The sequence below is a fragment of the Chanodichthys erythropterus genome, chromosome 9, assembly GCF_024489055.1.
Source record: "Chanodichthys erythropterus isolate Z2021 chromosome 9, ASM2448905v1, whole genome shotgun sequence".
NCBI classification, from domain to species: domain Eukaryota; kingdom Metazoa; phylum Chordata; class Actinopteri; order Cypriniformes; family Xenocyprididae; genus Chanodichthys; species Chanodichthys erythropterus.
This window is the reverse complement of record NC_090229.1, coordinates 14,766,956-14,791,887: the sequence shown is the minus strand read 5'-3', so window position 1 is coordinate 14,791,887 and position 24,932 is coordinate 14,766,956. Positions and strand designations below refer to the sequence as shown.

Genomic DNA, 24,932 nt, shown 5'->3' with positions numbered 1-24,932 from the left:
CAGAGGGAAAATCAAATCTTTGGATTTGCATGAAGTAATTTGCAGTTACGTTTTTATATATTCAAGCACTTGACTGATTAAATAGCATTTCCTGTTCACAGTCAGTCCATTTAACCTTTTATCAATCCATATTGGTTTTCTAAATTGCATTCTAAGCATTTAACTATGTATACAATATAAATTAAATCAATTACATTTTTGGTCCATATTGCACATGCAAAGCAAAGAATAATGCAATTCAAAGCGAATCAAACCTCTGAACAGATCAATTACTCACACCAGATCCTTCATGTCCCGTATTTCATAAGATAAATATTCACCGCTTCTCTCTGTCAAGATTACAATGGCAGGAAAATGGTATTGCTACTTTGAGGATTGTCAGAGTGACACAGCAAAGCATCAAGTAAGACCACAGAAGAAGAGGAAATGTATGCAATACGTATTTACACTATATAACAGGTTAATTTTACAAAAAATTAAACAACATTAACCAGCTACATAAGCGAAACAAACATTCAAACAAATGTGATGCATTTGGTTCTGAAAAAAAAGTAAACAAAAACATTTATGGCTTATATGGCATGGGATTCCTGCTAAATGATATACACAGAATGAAATCTTAAGGATGTTTCTCTGCAAACATTTAGTTTTCGTTAAACAACCAGTGTTTTTGGTAGCAGTTGCTTACAGCAGTGGCGTTGACAAATGAGCTCTACCACCGAACACCATTCTCAAAGAATTCAGTCACGCCTGGTGCTTGTTAGCTATTAAGATTTATCAAACTTTGTTGATAAATTTAACCATAAATTAATCGGTATCACCTGCACTTACACATAAATCAATAACATGGCTCAAAAGACACTTCATTATAATTAGGCAAGAAAATAAATAGTAAATCACCACAAAAATAAAAAAAAAATGGCTTTGTTTCTTAAACATGTTTTCCTTCTTTCAGTAATACATAAAAATGTAAACAGTATGAAATAAACAATTAGAAAACCCTGAACAAATATTAACTGAAAAATGAAGCAAAACAAGATCTGAGTGGTGTTCCTATGTAAGTGTGTGAGTGAGTGTGTGTGTGTGTGTGTGTGTGTGTGTGTGTGTGTGTGTGTGTGTGTGTGTGTGTGTGTGTGTGTGTGTGTGTGTGTGTGTGTGTGTGTGTGTATGTTTTAGACCATGTCAGTCTCTTTGTCTCCGAACTCTGAAGTGGATGACAAGGGCTTTTGTTGGACACCTATTTAGGCGGCAGAGGGTTGTCTGGGGTGGTTGGGGTCACGACTTCTTTGTAAAAGCTCTCAATTTGGTCTTTGTACATCTTCATGACCACGGGCCTCTTGAGCTTCATCGTGGGCCCTGAGAGGGAGAGAGTGTAAAACAGCTAAACAAACAGCCTATAGACCTTAATCAATATAATTACATCCAAAACCCTGAAATAACTCACAGAAGGTTCATTATAAGAAACTTACCCAGCTCTCCTCCAAGGATAGAGAAATCCTGATCCAACACGGTCCATTTCTGGATGCGCTGAGCGTTAGAGGTGGCTTTCTCATTGACGCGGGTGATGCCGTCTTGAATAGCCGCGTTAACGGCGCGGTCACGCCCACCGGCGATCTCGCTGACTCGAGTGGCGTTGCTGCCGAGTTTACGACACAATTCCACCGCCTCAGGAGTCAGTTCGTCTTCAGGGGCTCCTGTTTCGCTGTTTACCTGACACTGAGTGCAAGAGAGAAGAGTCATCAATGTTTTTCAAATGCCAAGTTAATTGTATATTAGATTAAATACATTTTTATTCAATCATTTCCCTATCAATATTTAGATAAAGCACCTTTGAAGTCTAAATTAGATGTTAGCGTGTGCACACACTCCAGTGTGATGCTAAGGTGTTGTTCTTGGTTTCCAGAGGGATGCTAAGTTGTTCAGACAGCTTTTAATCATGTTGCTATGCGGCTGCAAAGGTGTTCTGAGTACTTTTAATCATGTTGCTATGCGGTTGCCTGGGTTTCTCTGATCTGTTCTCTAGATATGATGCGGTTTTCCCTCATTCAATGCAAGTGTGTGGGATTTCTTTGCCCTTATTATTGTCCACCAGATGAAAACACTATTAAACCACTATTTAGTAACACTTTTCAATTTACAAACCAAAATGCATTGCCACTAGGGGGCGTAGTGCATGGAACTTGTAATTACATTGGTTGTCCATTGGTTGGCAGTAGCTTTCAAGTTTATTGAAGCTGTTTGATAACATTAGTGCATTTATCACTTAAACATACTGATATGATCTGATTAGAGCGTAGTAAAATTGTACTCATGCGTTATCTCTCAGTAACCTTACACAACCCAACTCTGCGAAAGAGCATTCGAGTGAGATGTTCAGATTAGATTTACAGCATTCAATTTGTTAAGAACATGATATTGGTCATATTACATAAGGAAGGCATTAAAAATGAATCAATAATCTTGAATAATCAAAGCATTAAACCTTTTCCTTTAGTTATTAACTATGTTTAACACGGTTTCGTAAACAATTGGAGCTGATCAGAATATTTAGGTAAATAAGTTAGCATAAAGCCACAAAAATCTAAACTAAATGTTTGACAAAATGTCACTCATCACAGTTGGTTAAGACAAAAGCTCCGATTTATGGAAATGATAGCTTTTATCTCGTCGATTTAACACGTCTGGTGAAAGAGTGCAAGGTGGATAACCTTGATACACAGGTTTACAGTGGAATCATCTGCAAACACACACACACACACACACACACACACACACACACACACACACACACACACACACACACACACACACACACACACACACACACACACACACACACACACACACACACACACACACACACACACACACACACAATTTATAGGATACCTTAATTGTGAGCAGCATGGAGAGGAACTTTCTCTTGTCTCCGATAAGCATGGCATTGCTGATGAGCGGAATGGCCTCTTTAACTGCATCCTCAATGGGCACTGGGGGAATATTTTCACCTCCAGCTGTGATGATTAGTTCTAGAATAAAAACAGAATCTTAATTACATGTACAACATGAAATCCTACTGAAATGTGTGGCCACTTTATATTTAAACATTTTATGAAATGAAATTGCACAGCTGTTTTAGTTCCAGTGAGTAAGGGTGTGTTCACACTTGGCAGGTTTGCTCTGGTGCGATTGTTAAGAGCGGTTCTTTTGGATAAGTGTGAACGCTGCCATCTGAATCCTCGTGCACACCAAACAATCAAACCGAGACCTACCTATCCACTTTCAAATGAACTCTGGTAAATGTATCATTTTCTTTTTTAGTCTGGAGCAAAAGAACCAAGAGAACCGAACTACAAGTGTGAACACAGCCTAAGTTCCACTTCCAAATGAATTCTGGTGCGGTTTGAATAGGAATCTGTTTTCGATCGACCATCAGGCTCATTACCTTTAATGCGGCCAGTGATGAACAGGAAGTCATTTTGGTCGTGTTTGCCGAGGTCTCCCGAGTGCAACCAGCCATCTGCATCCAGAGCCTCTTCGGTTTTATCGGGCATGTTCAGGTATCCCATGAACACATGACGACCCCAAAAACAAATCTCTCCATTCCCATCGGCATCGGGGCTGAAGATCTTTGTCTGACAGCCTGGAATCACTTTTCCACAGCTGAGAAAGAAATGGAAATGAGAAATATTCTAAAAGTTAAAGCTGAAGTGACTAAAAAGTACTCTCTTCAGCTGAAAAAAAAAAAAAACAAGAGGAAGGTGTCAGTACCTGGTGAGTCTGAAGGCGTCAGGCAGTGATATGGTGTGCGGTCCGGAGCTCTCGCTCATGCCGTAGAGTTCAAAGAGAGGAATGTCCAGACTGAGGAAAAACTCCAGCGTGTCTTTGGTAATGGGAGCCGCTCCGGTGTAGCACCTTGTACAGCGATCCAGCCCGAGTGCTTTCCGAACCTTCCGGAACACCAGACGCTTTGCCAACCGATAGTTCAGTGGCTTTCTGGACAGGTTGCCGTTACTAAAAACACAAGACAGTTCCGCTGTTAATACAGAGCCTAACTGTTTCACTGAATAAAACGTCACAGGGTGATGTGTCAATCTTCGTAACTAAACTGGTTAAAGATGCCATTTTTGTACCATTTTTTTCTGCTTGTAAACTTACTTGGGGTCCAAAAATCTGAGACCACTTCTATTACTTTTTTTTTTTTTCTCACTGTAAATTACTGATATTTTAAAAAAATGTCATGTGTGATTGTATGTTTCTACCTTCTTTGTGTGTGTGTTTGGGTGTGTGTGTACATACAGCTCCAATTTGTTGAGGTTGGTCTGCAGGCCCACGTCTTTGGCCCAAGACGCCACCTTCCGGCGCACGGTGGATGATTTGGCTCCTATTGACTTCATCTTTTCTTGCATCTTCTCCCACACTCGCGGGACACCCATGAACGCAGTAGGGCGAATCTCACGTAGGGTGTTAGCCAAAGAACCCTGGGACATGCAGTGACTTCTATTATTACACATGTAAGCATGGTTTGCCAAAGGGTTCATGTTCATGTGTGCATGCAAATATCAGCTGACACACCCATGGTTATGTCAGGTGACATGAACATGTATGTCATCACAGTTTCTGGCCCTATTATAAAACAGTACTAGGGTGCTACATTGAGACACAGTGACGCACTACAGATATCACATGCTCAGCTTCTAGAGATCACAGGGGAAATATATCATGCATCTGTTTTAATAAAATATCAGCAGATCTGCATACAGCCTTGCCTTGTTTTCTGGAAAGGGTTAAATTAAACACTTCTGAACATCACAAATGCCTTTGTGTGTGTGAGAGCTGCATGACTAAGACTTTATGAATTTTGTTTCATCAAAAGGATCAGTGAAAAAGCTCTTTAAAAGGATTACACAATTGGTTTAAACAAACAAGATTGTCTTTGGAAAGATCTTCGCTTACGTACACAAAACAGAGGGATTAGGTGAGGAAAACAGGAAGTGCCTTCACAAACATGTACACTACCTTTCAAAAACTTGAGGTACTTAAGTTAAGATTTTTTAAATGTTTTTGAAAATCTCTTATGCTCACCAAGGGTGCATTTACTTAATTCTTTTAAATTGTAATATTTCACAATATTACTTTTTAATGTATTTTTGATTGTTTTCTACTTTAATATAATTTAAAATGTATTATCTTCAGTGTCACATGATCCTTCAGAATCATTCTAATATGCTGATTTGGTGCTCAAGAAACATTTCTTCTTAATATTATTAATGTTGAAAACAGTTCTGCAGTGGAAATCATGACTTTTTTTCAGAATTCATTGATGAATAGAAATAGCATTTATTTGAAATAAAAAAACTTTTGTAATATTAATATCTTTACTGTCACTTTGATCAAATGAATGCATCCTTGCTGAATAAAAGTATCAATTTCTAAAAAACAAAACAAAAAAAACCCTTCAAAAACAGGAGGCTTTTTAGCACTAATGTGGCAAATGAAGAGCAAAGGATGTGTAATTTGCACACTAACCTTTAGAGCATCAGGCTGTGCAAAGTACGTGACTCCTCCTGCTTTTATGGGAAGCCAGATGTCAATCATCTGTGCAGCAATATGACTGAGTGGCAGGTAGCTCACGACAACTTCCTGTAACTTATCTGCATCTGTAAGACTCACATCTCGGCCTGTTGCAAATGCTGTCCATGTCAGCTACAGAAAGACAAAGAGAATATTCAGTATTGTGAACGGCTGGTAGTACTCCATATCACAAGTATCCATCAGTTTGTTTTTGTTACAGTTTGCCCAAATGTCATATTCCGGATGTTTTGGTTTTAACTCACATTGTCGTGACTAAGCATGACTCCCTTCGGCTGGCCTGTGGTTCCGGATGTGTAGATCAGAGTGCAGCACTGATTGGGTTTCTGGGAGCTGATGATTTCATCGAGCTGAGTGTCAGGCTCGTCGCGGCCCAGCTCCATAAACTCAGCCCACTACGCGTAACAGATATTTACATAGCAAATGTCAAATTTCAATTAGTAATGGAGGGGGATTAAAAAGAAAGCTTATGCTCTAAGAACTGAACTGAAAATATTTGACTAATCAAATGTACCGTGTAGAGATTGGGCTTTTTCTCTTTCAGCTCGTCTTTGTACTGGATAATGGCTTTTAGGTGCGGTAATTTGTCCTGGACCTGAAATGAAGCACACACGCACACACAGCATAAGAGATCATTAGGAAAAAGCCTTCAGCAGATGGAGGCCTAATTTTTAATGTGTTTAAGCAGCAGGACAGAGTGTGATGTCTGATTAAACTAGAGATCCTGATCAGTCTCAGGATCTGGTTGGCACCAGAAATAACCAGCTAAATGATTAATATTTTTTGCAGGCTTTATCAATATATACAGCTATGGAAAAAATTAAGAGACCACTTAACATTGATTTCTGAACTTGGAGTGGTCTCTTAATTTTTTCCATAGCTGTATATACAATATTCATGCAATCATATCATCTTGAAGGCAGAGTCATTAACATTTATGAAATAATTTTCATTGCTGCAATGTGAAAAAATAATATATAATTTAATTGGTAAAAATGTTTGTATTTTATCATAATTGTGAGAATTTGAATATTTAGGAATAGCACACTACCTTTTAAAAGTTTTTGAATCAGTACTTTTTTTTTTTATAAAATAAATTCAGGTAGATGTATTAAACTGATTGAATTATGGGTTTTAACTGTATTTTTGATTAAATAAATGCAGCCTTGTTAATCATAAGACTTTAAAAAAATCTGAACATCCCTATCCTTTTGAACAGTAGTGTATCAAAAAGGTTTGATCTGTGTTAATTTAAAAAATGTTCTAGAGGGGTTAATTTGGAAATGGGCCCTGTAATCTCATTACCTGTAAGATCTTCTGCAGCTGTTTGTGGTTTTCCACCACAAGGATGTTGGCCTGGCAGTTCTCCGCCACATACTGGCACGCCTCAGGGGAGTTAGTGGTGTAGATACCCACAGCAAACCCCCTGCCAATGACATACAGAATCCCTCAATAAACATCCTGAACTCTGTTATTGCTGTAACCAAATGACAAGCAGTTCAGGAACAGAAAAACACCTTCAAACATAAACATTAACATCTGACTCCACCCATATGTTTACCAACCCAGACCAGGTTTAAGCGATGATGTTTAAGTGCAGGTTGTGCCTTTAACCATCTGTCTTCACTAAAGTCATAAAGTCAGCTGGGCAGTTTATGGCACTACAGAGCCACTATTTGACTGTGATGAAATAATTAAAGCTCCGTTTGGGACAAACACTGGCCGTGTGCTGATGATGAGTTATTGAGAATGACCTGTATGATCCTGGAGTTAGCATGACAGCAGTATGCGTATATGATTATGGTTGATTTGAAGACTCATAGGACAAAGTGTAAAACATCCTCACAATAAACACTTACCCAGCTAAAATAGCCCCGATGTCAGCAATAAACCACTCGGCTGAGTTGAACCCGAGGATACCTACACCGTGGTAGCGCTCCAGACCGAGCTGTGAATGTATAAACACAGTAAGCACATGTACAGTAACACATTTCAAAGCAAAATCACAGCTTAACGTATTGTTTGCATATAAAAATGACTTATGATTTGTTTGAGTCATCGCTCACAAGAATTCCCAGAAGTCCCACATGGCATTTTACTTTTTTTTTTTTTTGTAGTTAAATAAATGTTTAGTTAAATACTGCCGTTTATCTCTATGTTTAAGATCTCCACTAGTTCAGTAACTCCAAAATGTCATCCAACTCTTAAACAAAAGTTCTTGCAACAAGACAGTATAAACAAGATAAACAATGTGTGAACCAGTTTAACAGAATCATTAAGAAGATACAGTTTAAAATACTGATTTTTTCATAAGATCCATTTATATAACTGAGCATCATATTTAAATATAAAAAGTCGCACCAGCCAAAGTATTGCACGCATGTTGTGAAATCTAACACCTCTCTTAAAGAAGTCTTTCTTTTGTGTTTATGCTGCCTAGCGTACACACAATTCAATGTGAATCGCTCCCACAGGGTTTGAGTAGGACAAATTACACCTGTTTTTGAGTTTTACAATAAACAAAACCATGGAAATCTGTCCACATCGGCCACCACGCATGACATCCTGGTCCCCATAGGTACACCGTGACCAGTTGAGAGTTGAACCTCATCCCAAGACAAGGGCATGGAAAAACTGAAGATGATAAACAAAAGCCCCCGGCAGCCAATTGTCCTCAAGCTGCACAACAACTAAAATCCAACTCTTACTGGGTTGGGCAGAATTCAAGAACATGTCGAGGTCATATTACACCCCAAAAGCAAAAGACAAACATACAAAATTATATACTTTGAATAAAGGAAATAAAGCCCATTTTAGAACACTCAACCTAATCCTTATTATTTTAATGGGAAAATAAATAAATATTTAAATAATAGAAATATCCTTTCCATTACGATAATGAGAATTTAAGTATATATAAACATTTATAATGATAGTAAATGTTGTGCTGCCTTAAATTTGTGCTGAATTGTATTGAACTTGCACTGTACTATGTACAATTACAGAAATGAGAATAAAAATATTAACTGCCCTGACACATTATGGCAATTAGAACGAAAGCATGAAAATGTGCTTGATTCTCATTCAAAATTGTAAAAATGGGCTTCATTTTCTTTATTCAAAAATATTTCTAATTTTTGCCTTGTAGTGAAACAGGATTATGTCATTTCCCAGATGTCTTATCATAAAGCACACTAATTGCAGGCACTTTCTCCCTGAGGTAACCTGAGTACAAATGCTTTACTCAAGGACACAACAGTGATCGCCTGAGGATTGTCTGTGATCAGTTACACCAGTTTATATGCGTTTATGTTTTTAAGTGTTTGTTATCAGGCACCTCTTACAAAACATTCCTCTTATCAGGGACATTACAGATTACAACAACAACAGCAAGAAGATAATAAAAATGACGTTACTAAATTGCTAAGCAATAAACAGTCATGGGTTGAATCTGTTATGCTACCTAGGTGCTAGACTCAAACAATGGCAATCTCAGGGCTCCTTCACACCTTTGGTATCTTGGTTAAGTTTATTACAATTAGGGCTGAAAGAATTTTGGGCTAGCTGACAGTCTGTCACTGTTTTGTGTGACATATTGAACACGGATGTGATTTCTGCTGGTTTACATGTCAGTCTGGCAGACTACGTGATTTTGGTAATATGATGAAAAAACCTTAAAGGGTTAATTCACCCAAAAATGAAAATTCTGTCAATAATTAGTCACCCTCGTGTCATTCCACACCTGTAAGTCCTTTGTTCATCTTCGAAACACAAATTAAGATATTTTTGATAAAATCCGATGGCTCAGTGAGGCCTCTATTGACAGTAAGATAATTAACACTTTCAATGCCCAGAAAGCTACTTAAGACAGATTTAAAACAGTTCATATGACTATATTGTTTCAAACTTCATGTTATGAAGCGACAAAAAAAAAAAAAAAAAAAAAGACTTTATTCAACAATATCTAATGATGGGCGATTTCAAAACACTGCTTCATGAAGCTTAGATCGAACCCTTTGAATCTTTTGCTTCGAATCAGTGGTTCGGAGCGTGTATCAAACTGCCAAAGTCACGTGAAGCATTGAAATTTCGAAACGTTTTGAAACACTTATGACGTAACAATGCCTCGTTTACTGAAATCACGTGACTTTGGCAGTTTGATACACGCTCTGAACCACTGATTCGAAGCAAAAGATTCATAAAGCTTCAAAGCTTCATTAAGCAGTGTTTTGAAATCGCCCATCACTAGATTTTGTTGAATAAAGTTGTTATTTAGTTTTTTTGCCACACAAAAAGTATTCTCGTCGCTTCATAACATGAAGGTTGAACCACTGTAGTCACATAGACTGTTTTAAATATGTCTTTAGTACCTTTCTGGGCATTTGAAAGTGTTAATTATCTTGCTGTCGGATTTTATCAAAAATATCTTAATTTGTGTTCTGAAGATGTCTTACGGGTGTGGAACGACATGAGGGTGAGTAATTAATGGCAGAATTTTCATTTTTGGGTGAACTAACCCTTTAAGATAAAAAATATACATTTTTCTGAGGCATAATATGAGTATATTGCTAAAAAAACAAATCCAGTGAAAAACTGGATGCCCAGCTTTGAAAAGCCTAAGTGGGTCACAAATAAAGATATTTACACTCTTAAACCCTCAACAGTTTTATCTGAGTTAACGGCCCTCACCTTGAGAAAGCTCTTGGCAGCAGTGCGGCAAGACTTGTAGTACTCGCTGTAGGTCATGGATTTCCACTGCTCTCCCTCTTTCCAGCCCAGAGCGGCGTAGCTGCCGAAACGCTGGACGGTAGAGGAGAACAACTGGTTCACAGTCATGGCGGGTTCAGCCTCAGGGCCGGACTCACCCATTCTGAGCTTCACCTCCCCATCCCTGCACGTGGTCCAGAACTCTGTGCCCTTAGCTGGCAAGGATAGGGAATCGGGACGAGGGGTGGCACCTACAAAGAGAACAACCATTTATTGTCACTGATCATTATTTGATGATCATTAAAATTATACATTTGTAACCAGACAACCCATATAAAATAGTTTTGCAGCAGTAACATGGTTTCAAGTGGTACTTTGACATATATCATGATAATACCACAGCGCTTTTTGGTATTTTTATGTTAGTGAATTTTGTTCTAGTCTATGCTGCTCACAGTTTTTAGGTTGTGTGTTTCTAAAATCTAGAGTGTCTGTGTGGTCTTTTTGAAGAATTTCTGCTACAGCGTCTGTTTTAAATCAAATTGCTCAGTCACATCCTATCAGGACATTTACTTACACACTCTTTCACCACAGCATGGGAGACCCATCCATCACTAGAATCTCATACACACACCAGCATACAGTTTTTGATGAGGTTTCAGTAGCAGAGCACACAGAATCATTTACAGCTTTAAACCAGAAAACAAACTGCTGGTGTCATATCATTATGCAGACTCTTCCAAGGAGTGACCGGCCCTGTTTTCATGATAACAGGACAACTGTTTTGTGAACATCTCAATTTAAAGCTGCATTTTATTACTCCTGACCAGAATTGCAATCTGTTTGTTTCACCATTGGCAAGGGTTTGGGGCAGGACTACTCATTTTTTTCCGAACAGTGACAGATGGGGAAGTGTTTGGGAAACCTATTTGGAAACAATTATTGTTTTTGCTGCTAATCACACAGAAATTACACACTGCAAGAAATCATTTGCAAGACAACTGAAAATAATATCAACAGGAACTTATCTTGACTGATTTTGCAGCTGTGCATGAAAGGGAAAGAAAGAGAGCCCACACATTTTACAACGTCCTGTGCAGTGTCAATCTGATAAACCCATAACACACAACTATATGCTGACCATACATTCTGCAAAACAGTTCGAAATGAAAAACAAAGCCACTACAGCAGCTTGATCTGTAAATCCAGGGTCATGTGACATGACCTCATTCAAAGCTCTGTTATCTTATGTAAACAAGACAGACAACAGCAGAGCGATGAAACTTCTGGAAGTTCACACGTGGCTCATTTTCAAATGGCTCTGCAACTATTACCCTTTATAAACAAAGCCCATAAAAAAGCAGTGTCATCCTGATGAATGTCTAAAAAAAAACAAAAAACAAAAAAAGGGAAGTTAATTTGCATAGGGACAGCAGCTTCCTTTTCAAACACTTCCTCTCAGTGCATGAGCACTCAATGGTGCTAGTAATCTCAAGTTCATCTTTTCAAAAAGAAGCTACGTAAGAGTTTTCATAATGAAAACATTAAGGAACATTGAGGTGTGGGTTGTGGGTTAGTGCGCCGGCCAGCTTTCCATCGCTCTTTATCTGTGGAATGCAGAACTGAATGCACACATGGCGGATTTGAGGCCTCAAAAATATGTATATGGCATGGGTTCAAAATGGCGGTCATGGTCACACATGCCTGTATCAGCGAGAGTAAGCGAGTATGTTTGTTTGTAAGACAGTGAGAACACGTTCTAGACTTTTCACCCAAGTGTTTGTGAGTTTAAAGTGATTTGCGAGTGTTTGTAAAACTGCAAGAGTGTGTAATCTCACCTGATTCTGTGTGCAAACTCTGTTCAGCTTTGGTCTTAGATTGCTCTTCTCTGGCACATGCTGATTCCTCCTCTGATGACTCACTGTGAGGAAATCAGGAAATTGAATAATGAGTTTTCCAGACAAGCAGCATTCTCTAGCTAAAATATTCTTATCTCTCTCTCAGACACCCATGAGTTTCACTTTACATTACTTACATTGTTCTGTGAGCTTCAAAGTAAATGTGTTAATGTCTTTAGTCATTAGTGGAAAACTTGCTGTCTTTTACATACATAATGGTCGATTAATTGTCGAGCAGTGAATCACATGACATGGTGGTTCGTCCATGTGAAAACCAATGTCAGTGCTGTCAATTGTGGCCAAAGTCTTAAGATTTATATCTGACATACAGTATTGTTAAAAAATTTGGGGTCAGAGATTTTTTTAAAGAAATAAATTCTTTTATTCAGCAAGAATACATTAATTTGATTGAAAGTGACAGTTAAGAATAATGTTATAAAAATATTTCTATTTAAAAAAAATATATATTGTTTTTAAATACTTTTGAATCAGTTTCCACAAACATATCAAACAGCACAAATGTTGTTTTCAAGATTGATAATAGATGTTTTTTGTTGTTGTTGCACCAAATCTGCATTTATTTAAATTTAAATTATTTCTGAAGGATCATGTGACATTGAAGACTAGAGTAATGATGATGAAGATATTTTAAAAATATTAAAATAGAAAATAGTTATTTTAAATTGTGATAATATTTCAAAATATTACTGTTTTTATTGTATTTTTTAATGGATCATATAAATGCAGCCTTGGTGAGTATAAAAAACTTCTTTCCAATCTTTTGAACGGTAGTGTAAAAAACATTGATGTTGAAGAGTCTACTTTGACTTCTATTCAAAATCTTATTTGGTTCCTACTGTATTGTATCTAAAGAACATAAAAATGTAATCAATTTTTCATAATCAATTATGATTATGATATGCGATTCATTATGATGAAATGAATCTTTATTTTATGGACCTGGCATAGCAGACAGCTAATACAACCAGTTTTTTTATATAATGACACTCCCACATGTCTTCATTCTCATGTTTACAAACAAACCTATCGTGACTAATTCGTCAAAACTGTACGTATAAATAACCCATGGGAATTTAGTTGCAGACATGACACATGAAACGTTAAGATACATGCATGTTAAGTTTATGTAAACATAACACAGAAGAAATGAAAAGGAACTGACTTGGCTGTAGATTCAGCGATGGCATCTTCCAGGGAGGCGAGACTATCTGCTGTTCCACAGGACTGGAGGAGGCTTGAATCCCCTGGATGGTCCATCACTAAGGCTGTGGACATGGCCGTAGGTTCACACGCAGTCACTAATGTGAATAGACGCAGTGTTAAAAGTAGCACTCAAACGATTTTTTTCATTGCCTAATGTAAATATATAGAGAGCAGGATGGCCTATAGGAAATACATGCAATTTAATGACATATTTAATGCATGAGACAAGATTTAACCCCAGCTGCAAAGCATGCTGGATCACCAGCAGTGGCACAATACTTTCAGTCTCTAGAGTCTTTAAAGGTGCCGTAGAACGCGTTTTCAAAAGATGTAATATAAGTCTAAGTTATCCCCTGAATGTGTCTGAAGTTTCAGCTCAAAATACCCCATTTTTTTATTCATTTTTTAACTGCCTATTTTGGGGCATCATTAAATATGCACCGATTCAGGCTGCGGCCCCTTTAACTTCTCGTGCTCCCCGCCCCAGAGCTCGCGACTGCCTTAAACAGCATAAACAAAGTTAATATAACTAATATAACCCTAATATAATACAGCTAATATAACCCTCAAAATGGATCTTTACAAAGTGTTCGTCATGCAACATGTCTAATCGCATAACTACGGTATTTATTTGGATGTTTACATTTGATTCTGAATGAGTTTTAGGCTATGCTCCGTGGCTAACAGGCTAAAGCTAACATTACACACTGTTGGAGAGATTATAAAAAATGAAGTTGTGTTTATGAATTATACAGTCTGCAAGTGTTTAATAATGCGACGGCTCTTGTCTCTGTGAATACAGTAAGATGGTAACTTTAACCACATTTAACAGTACATTAGCAACATGCTAACAAAACATTTAGAAAGACAATTTACAAATATCACTAAAAATATCATGATATCATGGATCATGTCAGTTATTATTGCTCCATCTGCCATTTTTCGCTATTGTCTTTGCTTGCTTACCTAGTCTGATGAAGCAGCTGTGCACAGATCCAGACATTAATACTGCCTTGTCTAATGCATTGAACATGAGCTGGCATATGCAAATATTGGGGGCGTACATATTAATGACCCTAACTGTTACGTAACAGTCGGTGTTATGTTGAGATTCGCCTGTTTTTCGGAGGTCTTTTAAATAAATGAGATTTATATAAGAAGGAGGAAACAATGGAGTTTAAGACTCACTGTATGTCATTTCCATGTACTGAACTCTTGTTATTTAACTATGCCACGGTAAATTCAATTTTCCATTCTACGGCACCTTTAAGAAACCATCATACAGACTGGTAAAATGGACAAAAAGTTGAGTCAAAGCTTAAATTTAAAGGAAAGCACCTGAAGTGCGCATGAGACAGTCACATGGCCAAACCAAACACAAAAATTATCTAAACTCTAAATCACTATACAGTTTTTTTTGTTTCCTTTAATCAAAGAAGTGCATTCACTATTATAGCAAACTTTGGGAACAAGTTGTACAAAATCAGATTAATCTCCCTTAACCTCATATACAACAGTTTATAATAACTCTGAATAAATAGTCTATTGAAAACCATAAAAAGGTCAATTGCTAAGGCAGTTATTCCACAAATTTTGCTAATATGGCTCTTGCGGACTGCACAGGGTGGACAGCACAGAAAGGGTATAATTTCCAAGAAAAGGAAACGCATCACTATGTCCAGAAAAATATTGCTGCCCACCCTTATATTATCTTCTGCCTTCTCCATTCCAAAGTCTGACCGCTGCATCTTTCGAGCGCCATGTTGTTTTTACACACCGCTGCCATGAAAACACATGCCAGTGACGCTCCTGCCCTTCAGTAATGATGAGGAGAACAATCAGAAGTGGTCAGCGGATAGAACAACAGGCTTTCAGATGTACCAAACAAAAAGTGAAAGAGAGTCTGAAATAAACCCAGGGAGAGAAAAACAAACCGGGTGCTATACATCAGCCTTGTGCTTCATGACCTTTTGCTCAGAGGTTTTGGATTTAGCCTTCAGGTATTATTATTTATATATAAATAAAAGTCAAACCAAAAATTATTCAGACATTTTTTATATATTTTTACTAGTGGGTGCAGGGCTCTATAGTTCATTTATGCAAGTGAGGAAAGCAAAATAAAGTAAACTGTATATTATACTCAAATTCGTCATACAGTGGACTACCAGTAAGCGATTCAGACACTTTGACCTGACCAAGTTTTGCTTAAGTGTTATCTGACATAATTAAGAACAATTTTTTCTGACAGTTTAACTCTGAGATCTTGTCATATTTTATTAACATTTTTTAAACTAAAGTGAATAAACAGACAATAACTTATATTTTCAATCAATGCTGGAGGATTTCTGTGTATTCTGTCAAAATGAACTGGCCAATTAAACTGCAAAGGTGGCGTCTCAACAACCTATATAACAATTTGTGTTCTGTATGTGATGTATAGGAAAAGGTCAATATAAAAATCACCAAGATAATTAATAAGAGACAAAGCTAAAACTACACTGAAACTAAATAAAAACTCAAAATAATAAAAACAATACACCACTAAAGAGCTAAAGATTTTAATTTACCATTGTATTTACATGGCACTCCATGTTTTTCCAAAGAATACCACTATATTTACATACAAAAAAAGACATTGTTCGTGGGCAAAATTGATCCTTTGTATTTTCCTTAGTTAGTAGAATGATTTAGCCTCCTTCCTCCCCCCTTTTCCAATCCATTCACCTTGGTAACTTTCCTCCGGCAGAGCCACCCTCATCTACCCTCAGCGGGTGCCATGGCGTGAGCTCCTCACAGACACACACCAGCCACACAACTCACTCCCAGCATGCACTCAATGATGCAGATGCAAATCCTCTTGGCTGACGTCAGCTCGCCTGATAACATCCTCATAAATAGACTCCCTTGTCTGGAAACTCAAGGCATGGTAGTAAAATATGAATTTGGATTGGTTTGTTTGAGATTTATGGAACCATGCGAGTTTGCATCTCATTGCTGGTTTGACTGATGTTCCCTTGTGTGTCTTGTAGCTGGTGGTTGAGGACGAAACCAATCAGCATCTCAGAACATTCACAAGATTCCCAAACAACATTATGAACTCGTTTTGCCTTTCAAACTCAAGCAACCTTTAAAAACCTGAATTTCAAATGCTCGAATACTGTCAGTCATTTGATTATCTAGAAATACACGTCGTCATTCTGCACATTCCAGTTTATTCTCACTCTTCATCCCTTTATCTCATCTTAATCAGCCATCTGCTGTCATGTGATCAGTCTAAAGCTGTGAACTGGTGGTCATGGCCATTTTCACTCAGCAGCAATACACTGTATTCATAGCGCTACTGTCCTTCAAATGTGACAGCAAAACCCCCCAGAAAGAGTCAGGTGAAAGAAGCATGATGTTTCCATCCTAATGACTAATTTATCAGCTGATGTTCAGTTGGATGAAATTTCATCTGTCACTACCAAAATGTCTATATATAACAATCAAAAAGACCAGCAAGATCTTCTTTGGTCCTCAGGTGGTTTCCAGTAGTCCTATATTTTCCACTCTGGCACTGCCAAGGGACTTTCCATCAACAATCTTGGTAAATTCGCATCAGGAAGGGATCTACTCTAATGCAGCACAACCATTTTCAACTGTGAAAAATAAATAATAAAATATTTCTTGATTTCTGAAGGATCATGTGACACTGAAGACTGGCGGTAATGGCTACTGAAAATTCAGCTTTGACGTCACAGGAATAAATTATATTTTAAAATATATTCAAATTGATGACTTATTTTAAAATGTATTAATATTTATTCTAAACACCTCACATATCGACAAGCTCATTTTCAAATTTCCTGAATTTTTCCTCACTTTTTCAGACACAACAGCTATCAATGAGGAGTGTGTGACCGGTGTCTGCTCTTCAGAATGATTGGAGAACATGAACGGAGCATAGATGTCCCAAAACCCTGTGTGTACACAAGGGCTTGGAAATCATGTCAGCCACACCTTTAACAACACCGACATCCTGTAATTTACTGCCGATGCTTCTGCCGTGCTGCCCGAGCCTGCGTTAACACAGGACTCAACAGGAGGACGGGAAAGGAGGGGTTTCCACACAGCTGATGCTGGCAGCAACTGTCGGCTACGCTCAGCCCCCACCCGAAAATTACCATCTGTATGCCGGCACAGAGAGCTGGGATCCTGCTCTGAATAATAGGAGGATGCAGAGGATACTTAAAAGTTTCCAATGCCCTTGTTCTCATTTACATGAGAAGTGTGATAAATACCGAAACTGTATCTTTCATATGCAAAAATCATCTCACGCGACATGAACGGGGCCACGCCTCTAATTTAAAATCATAATTCATACCCTTTTTGGATCTAAACACATCAAACACCAAAAATCATTCACACATCACACACACAGATCTGTTGCTTAAGAAACTAACGTTAACTCCCAGTGTTTAGGTTTGCCATTCATCTTTACCAACTCCAAGTGCTATAAAACATAATTTAACATATTAAAAACAAAAATGGAAACTTACAGTGCATCTTTACAGGATGGAAAATGCTGCTCTGTCTTTGGCTTTTCTGTATCAGAAGCTGAAATGCCCTTTTCTTCTGTTTCCTTATCGTCTGACTCCAAAATGATGGCCGCTTCCTCACACCCTACAACTGTGCATGTAGCACATTCATTTTCAAACAGAGCTTTCCCCTCCTCCGTAACCACACCCTCAACGACACCATCACCCCCTACAGTATTCTCACCCCCCCCCCCCCCCCCCCTTCCTCAAAAAACACTCCTCGTGTTCTGACTGGCTGAAATCTCTCACACCACAAGACTCATCCCCCATATATGGGCATACCAGCCCACTGAAGGCCAGGAGGGGGAGGAGCTATAAACACATGCGCCACTCTCACTCTCATACATACAAACCAATGCAGAATCTATGAGGTTACTACAGCAACTTTGAGTATGATACATCAGCTCACAAAAGCCAGCACAGCTGCACTGACATCAGTCTATAGACACGTAACCCACAAACACACATCTGTCCCGTTTACACGCTGCCATAATAATGCCGATATTGTGCTGCTGTGCATCTGCATACGTGGATCTGCAAGACTACTTGAGCTTTCTGCTCCAATTTACCACCTTTGTCGCATGAGCCCACACAAGCGCAGCTGACCTGCTAAAGTTCATCTAACCAAAGAAACCAAAACCTAAATACTGAACGACTTGCAAGCAAGAGTCTTCTAAAATGAGCTGCTCTTATACGTGACATATAAAAAAAGCACTACACAAATGTGTACATGCAGTGCAAGTCTAGTAGGAGTCAAAAAAGGAACAGAATTAGGTTAGAATAAACCTGCAGCTGCCTTTGACAATTTTAGTAGGCAACAATGACAAATGACTTTGAATACCTCAAAAGGTATGTGACTGACAGCTCGTTCCTGTATTTCTGGTTCATTTAATGAGTTGTAGGATGCCATTTCTGTGAAGGAACGTGAGGTTCTGCCATTGACATATTAACTGGGAACTTTTTGTAGTGGGGAAATGTTGGTTTAATTTCAGAGATGATTGGCTTTAATTTAATTACATTTATAAATCAAGTATGCATTAAATTGATCAAAAGTGACAGTTAAGACTTTTACATCGTTTTATTTTAAATAAATGCTGTTCTTTTGAACTTAATAATTTTTGTGAAAACTGTGATACAGCTCTTTACAACATTGATAATAATGTTTCTTGAGCACCAAATCAGCATATTAGAATGATTTCTGAAGGATCATGTGACACTCAAGACTGGAGTAATGATGCTGAAAATTCGGCTTTGCAAACACAGGAATAAACTATATTTTAAAATATATTATAATAGGAAGCAGTTATTTTACATTGTAAAAATATTTAAAGATTAGCTCATTTTCAAATGAAAATTACCCTAAGCCATCCTAGGTGTTTATGTCTTTCTTCTTTCTGATTAACATAATCCGAGATATTTTAATAAATATCCTGATGCATCCGAGTTTTATAATGATAGCAAGATCAATGAGTATGAGCTGAAGAAAGTGTTTCCATCCACATCCATCCATCATAAACATACTCCACACAGCTCCTGGGGGTTAATAAAGGCCTTCTTAAGCAAAGCAAAGCGTTTGTGTAAAAAAAATATCCATATTTAAGTTATGAAGTAAAATATGTAGCTTCTGCCAGACCGCCTTCTGTATTCAAGTTACGAAGAAAGTAAACATCAGCGTCGCGTCAGTTACCCTTTTTCCGAAAGTTGAATAGGGAAGGCGTAGGATGTAGCGTAAGCTTTTTGAACTGTGAGAGGTTTACACTTTCTTCGTACATTGAATACAGAAGGCGGTAAGTAGTGAGGGTGAGGTAGTACGGAAGGGTGAGTAAAGCTTGGGCTAATTTTCATTTGAAAGTGAACTAATCCTTTAACAATATTACTCTTTTACTGCATTTTTGATCAAATACATGCACATTTGGTGAGCATAAGAGATTTCTTTCAAACACTTTTGAACTGTAGAGTACCTCACTGTGAAAAGATAATAAATATATGTGAAGAGCAGCCTTCTGACCCCAAAGGTTAGTGTAAGTTTAGCGCATACATGTCGAAACTACACGTATATCACCAGTTCAGAACTACTGACTGGGGAAGCATCATTTTTCTTTAGAAAATGTCTCAGATTTATGGTCATGAATGTAATTTGTCAGTAAAAGAAAATGACAGAACGTTATGCACAAAACTAGGCATGCTTGTTTTGTCCTTCCGAAAAAAGTAATCGTTTGATAATGTCAAGGATAGTAGGGTCCTTTTAACACAGTGACTGCTACAGCTTTGGTAAACCAGACCCCAGTTCAGGACACAGTTCACTAATATAGATGAGTCCTGGACACTGTTAAAAGCAGATCTAAACAATCTCGAAGTGTTTCAAATGCTGCATTTAGAGCAAATACTAGGTGCCTCTCTATGGGACCAGCTTTGAAATGACACCATTAGACCAAAGTGCAATAAATAAATAAATAAAGAAAGAAAAATCAACCAACAGTCTAAGCAGTAATCCAAAAGTGCAGGCTACAGTGGTTCGGCCACATATGCCAAATTAACGAACAGCCAAGTACTCTGGCAGCAGTGGCCTGTGAAATGGAAAGTCCAATAATGGCACCCCAAGAAAACCAGGGCAAAACAGATCGAAGCTGCACTCTAAAAAATGCTGGGTTAAAAACAACCCAACTTGGGTTGAAAATGGACAAACCCAGCAATTGGGTTGTTTTAACCCAGCGGTTGGGTTAAATGTTTGCCCAACCTGCTGGGTAGTTTTATTTAACTCAACTATTGTTTAAATATTACTGTATTGCTTAATTAAAATTAACCCAAAGTATGTTGGAAATTAACATTTATTAATGTTCAATGAATAATTATTAAACAATAAACATTTATTAAATTGCTTATTAATACATTTATATTAATAAACTATTAAACTATTAAATTTATATTAATAAAATATTAAAGCTTATTAATAAACATTCACCTTTTGTCTATTATTGTTGCCTCTAATTGCATCTGGTTTTTAATTTCCCAACTATTTTGGGTTTATTTTAAGCTAGCCATATAGGAATTTTTAAACAATAGTTGTTTTAAATAAAACTACCCAGCAGGTTGGGCAAACATTTAACCCAATCGCTGGATTTGTCCATTTTCAACCCAACGTGGGTTGTTTTTAACCCAGCATTTTTTAGAGTGTAACCTTCCTGGTTCCTCACATGCAACGTGAAAACATCTGACTAGAAACTCTTAAACTTGTGTATAACAATTAAAGGGATAGTTAACACACAAAAAAAGAAAATTCAGTCATCATTTACTCATCCTCAAGTTGTTCCAAACCTGTATGAATTTCTTTGTTCTGCTGAACACAAAAGAAGATATTTTGATTTCACAACAGTTTTTTCTCCCCAATGGAGTCAGTGGGCCACATCAACTGTTTGGTTACCAACATTCTTCATCCTCACAATATCTTTCTTTGTGTTCAGCATACAGGTTTGGAACAAATTGAGGGTGAGTCAATGATGACAGAATTTACATTTTTGGGTTAACTATCCCTTTTATTACACATTTAATGTGAAGTCATGTGACATATTGGTTGATGTAATACAACGGTTTCTTTAAGCCTGAATTTTGTGTCCATATTCCATGACACACTTCCAGGTTCACTAAGAGGAACAGGAAATTTCTCCATTAGCACACACAGGAAAAGCGCAGTTTCCTATGAAACAGGAAAGCACACATTGACATCAATGTCCCTCCATGCAAATCCAGGCACAAGACATTGTCAAATATATTATAATGGATATTTCTTTCACCAAGATTACCAAGCAATCCGTTTAATAAAGATTATTTACAATTCGTCATTAAATCTGAACCAGCTGTCACTGTTTGAATGTGTTATTTACACATTAACCAAAGGAGTGCTTTCAGACGCTGATAACACTACAGACCATATGGTTTATTATCCAGTGTTTACCAATTTAGAACACATGACAATATTTCTGTTGACTCAGTACCAACCTCAATGTCTGAAAATATGAATCATATATAATATTTGGGCATTAGTAGTGTTGTTTGTTAACAAAAAAAGTGTTTTTTTATTTACCAAATCTTTTAAATGAATAAATCATTCTACTTAACTTCCATGAACCTATATTTTTCAGCTGTAAAAGTCAAGAACATACTATTGGTTGAATCTATTAAACAATAACACCAGAATGAGGTGCTTTAAACCTGAACAAGACATCTTGTTCATAAAGGATCTTCTGACTGACTTTGGACCTGTCCCAATACCCACATTCTTGGTCTTTGCACTTAAACACTTGTCCACTTACATAATGTATTTTCTGTATTTGGCCAAAGTGTTCAAATTCCTGTGAATACTGCAAGCATGTGTAGAACTTAAACCTGATGGGACTTTTTACAGAGCTTTAAAATAAACTTATAAATGTTGGTTTAGTACTCCCTACATAACAGAATTCATGGTTGTGATGCATCAAATTAAGTGATAAAAAATAGTTGCAAATGTCTTACAAAATACATTCTCATCCCTGCAGCAATAATAGGTTTTCTGCAGGTTTTACTAAGGTAATTTTAAGACTTTTTAAAGAATCTTTAAGGAATAAATTGAAGGGAACATGTCTAAAAATGTCTAGGGATAAACACAATGAGTTGTATTAGTAACACTTCAGAATTTGAAAATACTTTCAACAGATATCCATAACTTTTGAATTCATTTTACAAAGAAGTAGCTTGAATCGCTCTGCGAATATGGAAATAACATTTACTGTACCTTTTGATCACACTGCAAAAATTTGATGTTCTTCCTCAGTGTTTTTGTCTTCCAGTGCAAATGTGTAATTGATTCTTAAATCAAGGTATATTTACTTGAGATGCAAAATGACAAAATGTGAAATTGATCAAAATGAAGGGAATTTATTAAAACAAGAACAAATATCTGCTAATGGGCTCAGAAAAAAAGAAAAAAAAAAAAAAAAAAAAACTTCCCTATGAATTAGGTAAAGTTTTCATAGCTCATCATTTTTAGATATTTGTTCTTGTTCAATTTTTCAAGACTTAATTTTACATTTGCATCTTAAGAAAATGTATCTTGATTTAAAGATGTTTAGATATTTATGTTGGAAAACAGGACAAAAATTCTGAGGAAGATAATTAGTTTGCAATGCATGCAACATTTAATGCCTTGAATTTATGAATTTAAGATGTTCTCCTCTGATTTAAGACCTTTTTAAGGCCTTATTTTGTATAAGTGCAAATTAAATTAGTTTTGGAAGCCATTTTTAAGACCTACATAAAATGTACAACAGTTTACATTAATAGTAAATTATATGTAATATCTAATTTAACTTGCACTGCTGGAAAATATTCCTTGAAATCTTGCAAATTCGGGGTATGTGAGTTGCTGAACATGATGAATTATGGGATATGCTTGGCCTCAAATGTGGTATTAGAGATAGTTTGGATTTAATGTGCATTAAAGCTTTTGCCATTTTTTCGACCTGGGACAGTCTTGCACACTTACTACCCTTCACATGCACATGCTCTCAAGTGTGGGTATTGGGACAGGCCCTTTGTCAGTGAGAACAACCAAAATCCCCAAAACTACCTTGCATTGAACGAATGAATCAAACTTTCAAATGTCAAGGAAACTACCTGAAGTTCAATTGGTGAGCTCATGTGGCCTGTCACTCTGAATGCAGTGGTCCTTTCAATCATAACAACCACATACTAATTCACGATATTATTATTTGACTTAAAACCTTGTTAAGTGAGAATGAACATGTCAACATTTCTCAAGAAGCTTTTCTTACTACGCAAACATGTCCACCGAGTGTAAATAATTGATGATGATGATGATGATGTTGCTCCTCTCCACCATAGCCAGACCATCGACCAGCCAATGACGGCGTGGCTCTGGAATACCATGCGATCACGTGACCGCTGACCAAATATACGATCCTCTTCGCTGCTTCCGTGGCAGAGAAGCATCTGGCGTGAGGGAAGGTTACTTGCGGCCATTGACATTACTCATCAGTGCAGAGTGTGCGCGCACTACAGTGAACAAGTCTCTCGGGGATGCTGCTTTTAGGGTTACCAGGCAAAAGCTGCACTTGTGACTCAGTCACCTTGTCGTGTTTTTAAAAAGGCGCCATGAGCTGCATGGCAAAAAAAATATTTTTTTTCTGTTTCATATCTTTATGGTGCAGAAGCTTGCCACGAAACAAACTCAATAAAGTGGAAATTATTTTATCTGTATTTTAAAATATTTTAAAGATTTAATTTTGACTTTAAATTAAATGGCATGCATACGGCAGACAAGCACACGTTCGCACGTTTTTTTTTTTTTTTTCAAGTTACCTGAGCAACCGGAATGTCTTGTTTAGCTAATTAGGCTAATGTAAACACAGGTAACTTGTGGATAGATCTCACAGATTTAATTTCATCACTCAAATAACATTCACAGATATATTCTTATAGAGATGTGTAATGTTGTACTCACCGTTTGTTTATTATATCAGTACGCCCAAGTGTTGAAGTTGTCTCTGCAAGTTTTATACAAATTTCAGATTGAAAGACAGATTTCAGTTGTAAATAATGAGGAAGATAATACACGATGGTGTGTCTATTTCTGTGTGTGAGAGACTGTCACAGAAACTCACGCCTGTTCATAAACTCAAGTGGAGAGCGCCAATAATCAGACTCGCGCGCACGCCCCCGTCACTTCCCTCGAAGCTCCACCTGGCGTTCACTTGTGCTGCACGACACTGAACCTCCTTATGATTCAAGCATGCTCTTCTCTGACATCGCTGTCTCCTTGGTAACCAGGTACACTAACTAAAACGACTTTACAAGCGTCAGTTTGTGGTGGAAATGACGGCAAATCTATGAAATACATTTAATAACATACACCTTAAAACATTTAATTTCACAAACATTT

The 24,932-nt window shown here is 37.3% G+C and overlaps 1 protein-coding gene across 2 annotated transcripts; it reads right to left on the bottom strand.

The window, feature by feature from the left end:
- Positions 1–1,056: 1,056 nt before the first annotated feature.
- On the bottom strand, positions 1,057–24,650 carry acsbg2 (acyl-CoA synthetase bubblegum family member 2). Of its 2 annotated transcripts, none has more exons than XM_067394689.1 (15): positions 24,495–24,650; positions 13,381–13,516; positions 12,138–12,220; positions 10,282–10,550; positions 7,452–7,540; positions 6,898–7,018; positions 6,107–6,187; positions 5,838–5,987; positions 5,530–5,706; positions 4,300–4,481; positions 3,772–4,014; positions 3,446–3,663; positions 2,890–3,029; positions 1,470–1,716; positions 1,057–1,356 (listed from the first exon to the last, which is right to left on the bottom strand). In XM_067394689.1, exons 2-15 carry the CDS (start codon positions 13,491–13,493, stop codon positions 1,238–1,240), a joined length of 2,232 nt encoding a protein of 743 aa, XP_067250790.1. In that variant the 5' UTR covers positions 13,494–13,516; positions 24,495–24,650; the 3' UTR covers positions 1,057–1,237. The 2 variants fall into 2 exon arrangements, with proteins under 2 accessions (XP_067250790.1, XP_067250789.1); XM_067394688.1 differs by lacking the exon at positions 24,495–24,650 and adding an exon at positions 17,960–18,119.
- Between the last annotated feature and the right edge of the window lie 282 nt (positions 24,651–24,932).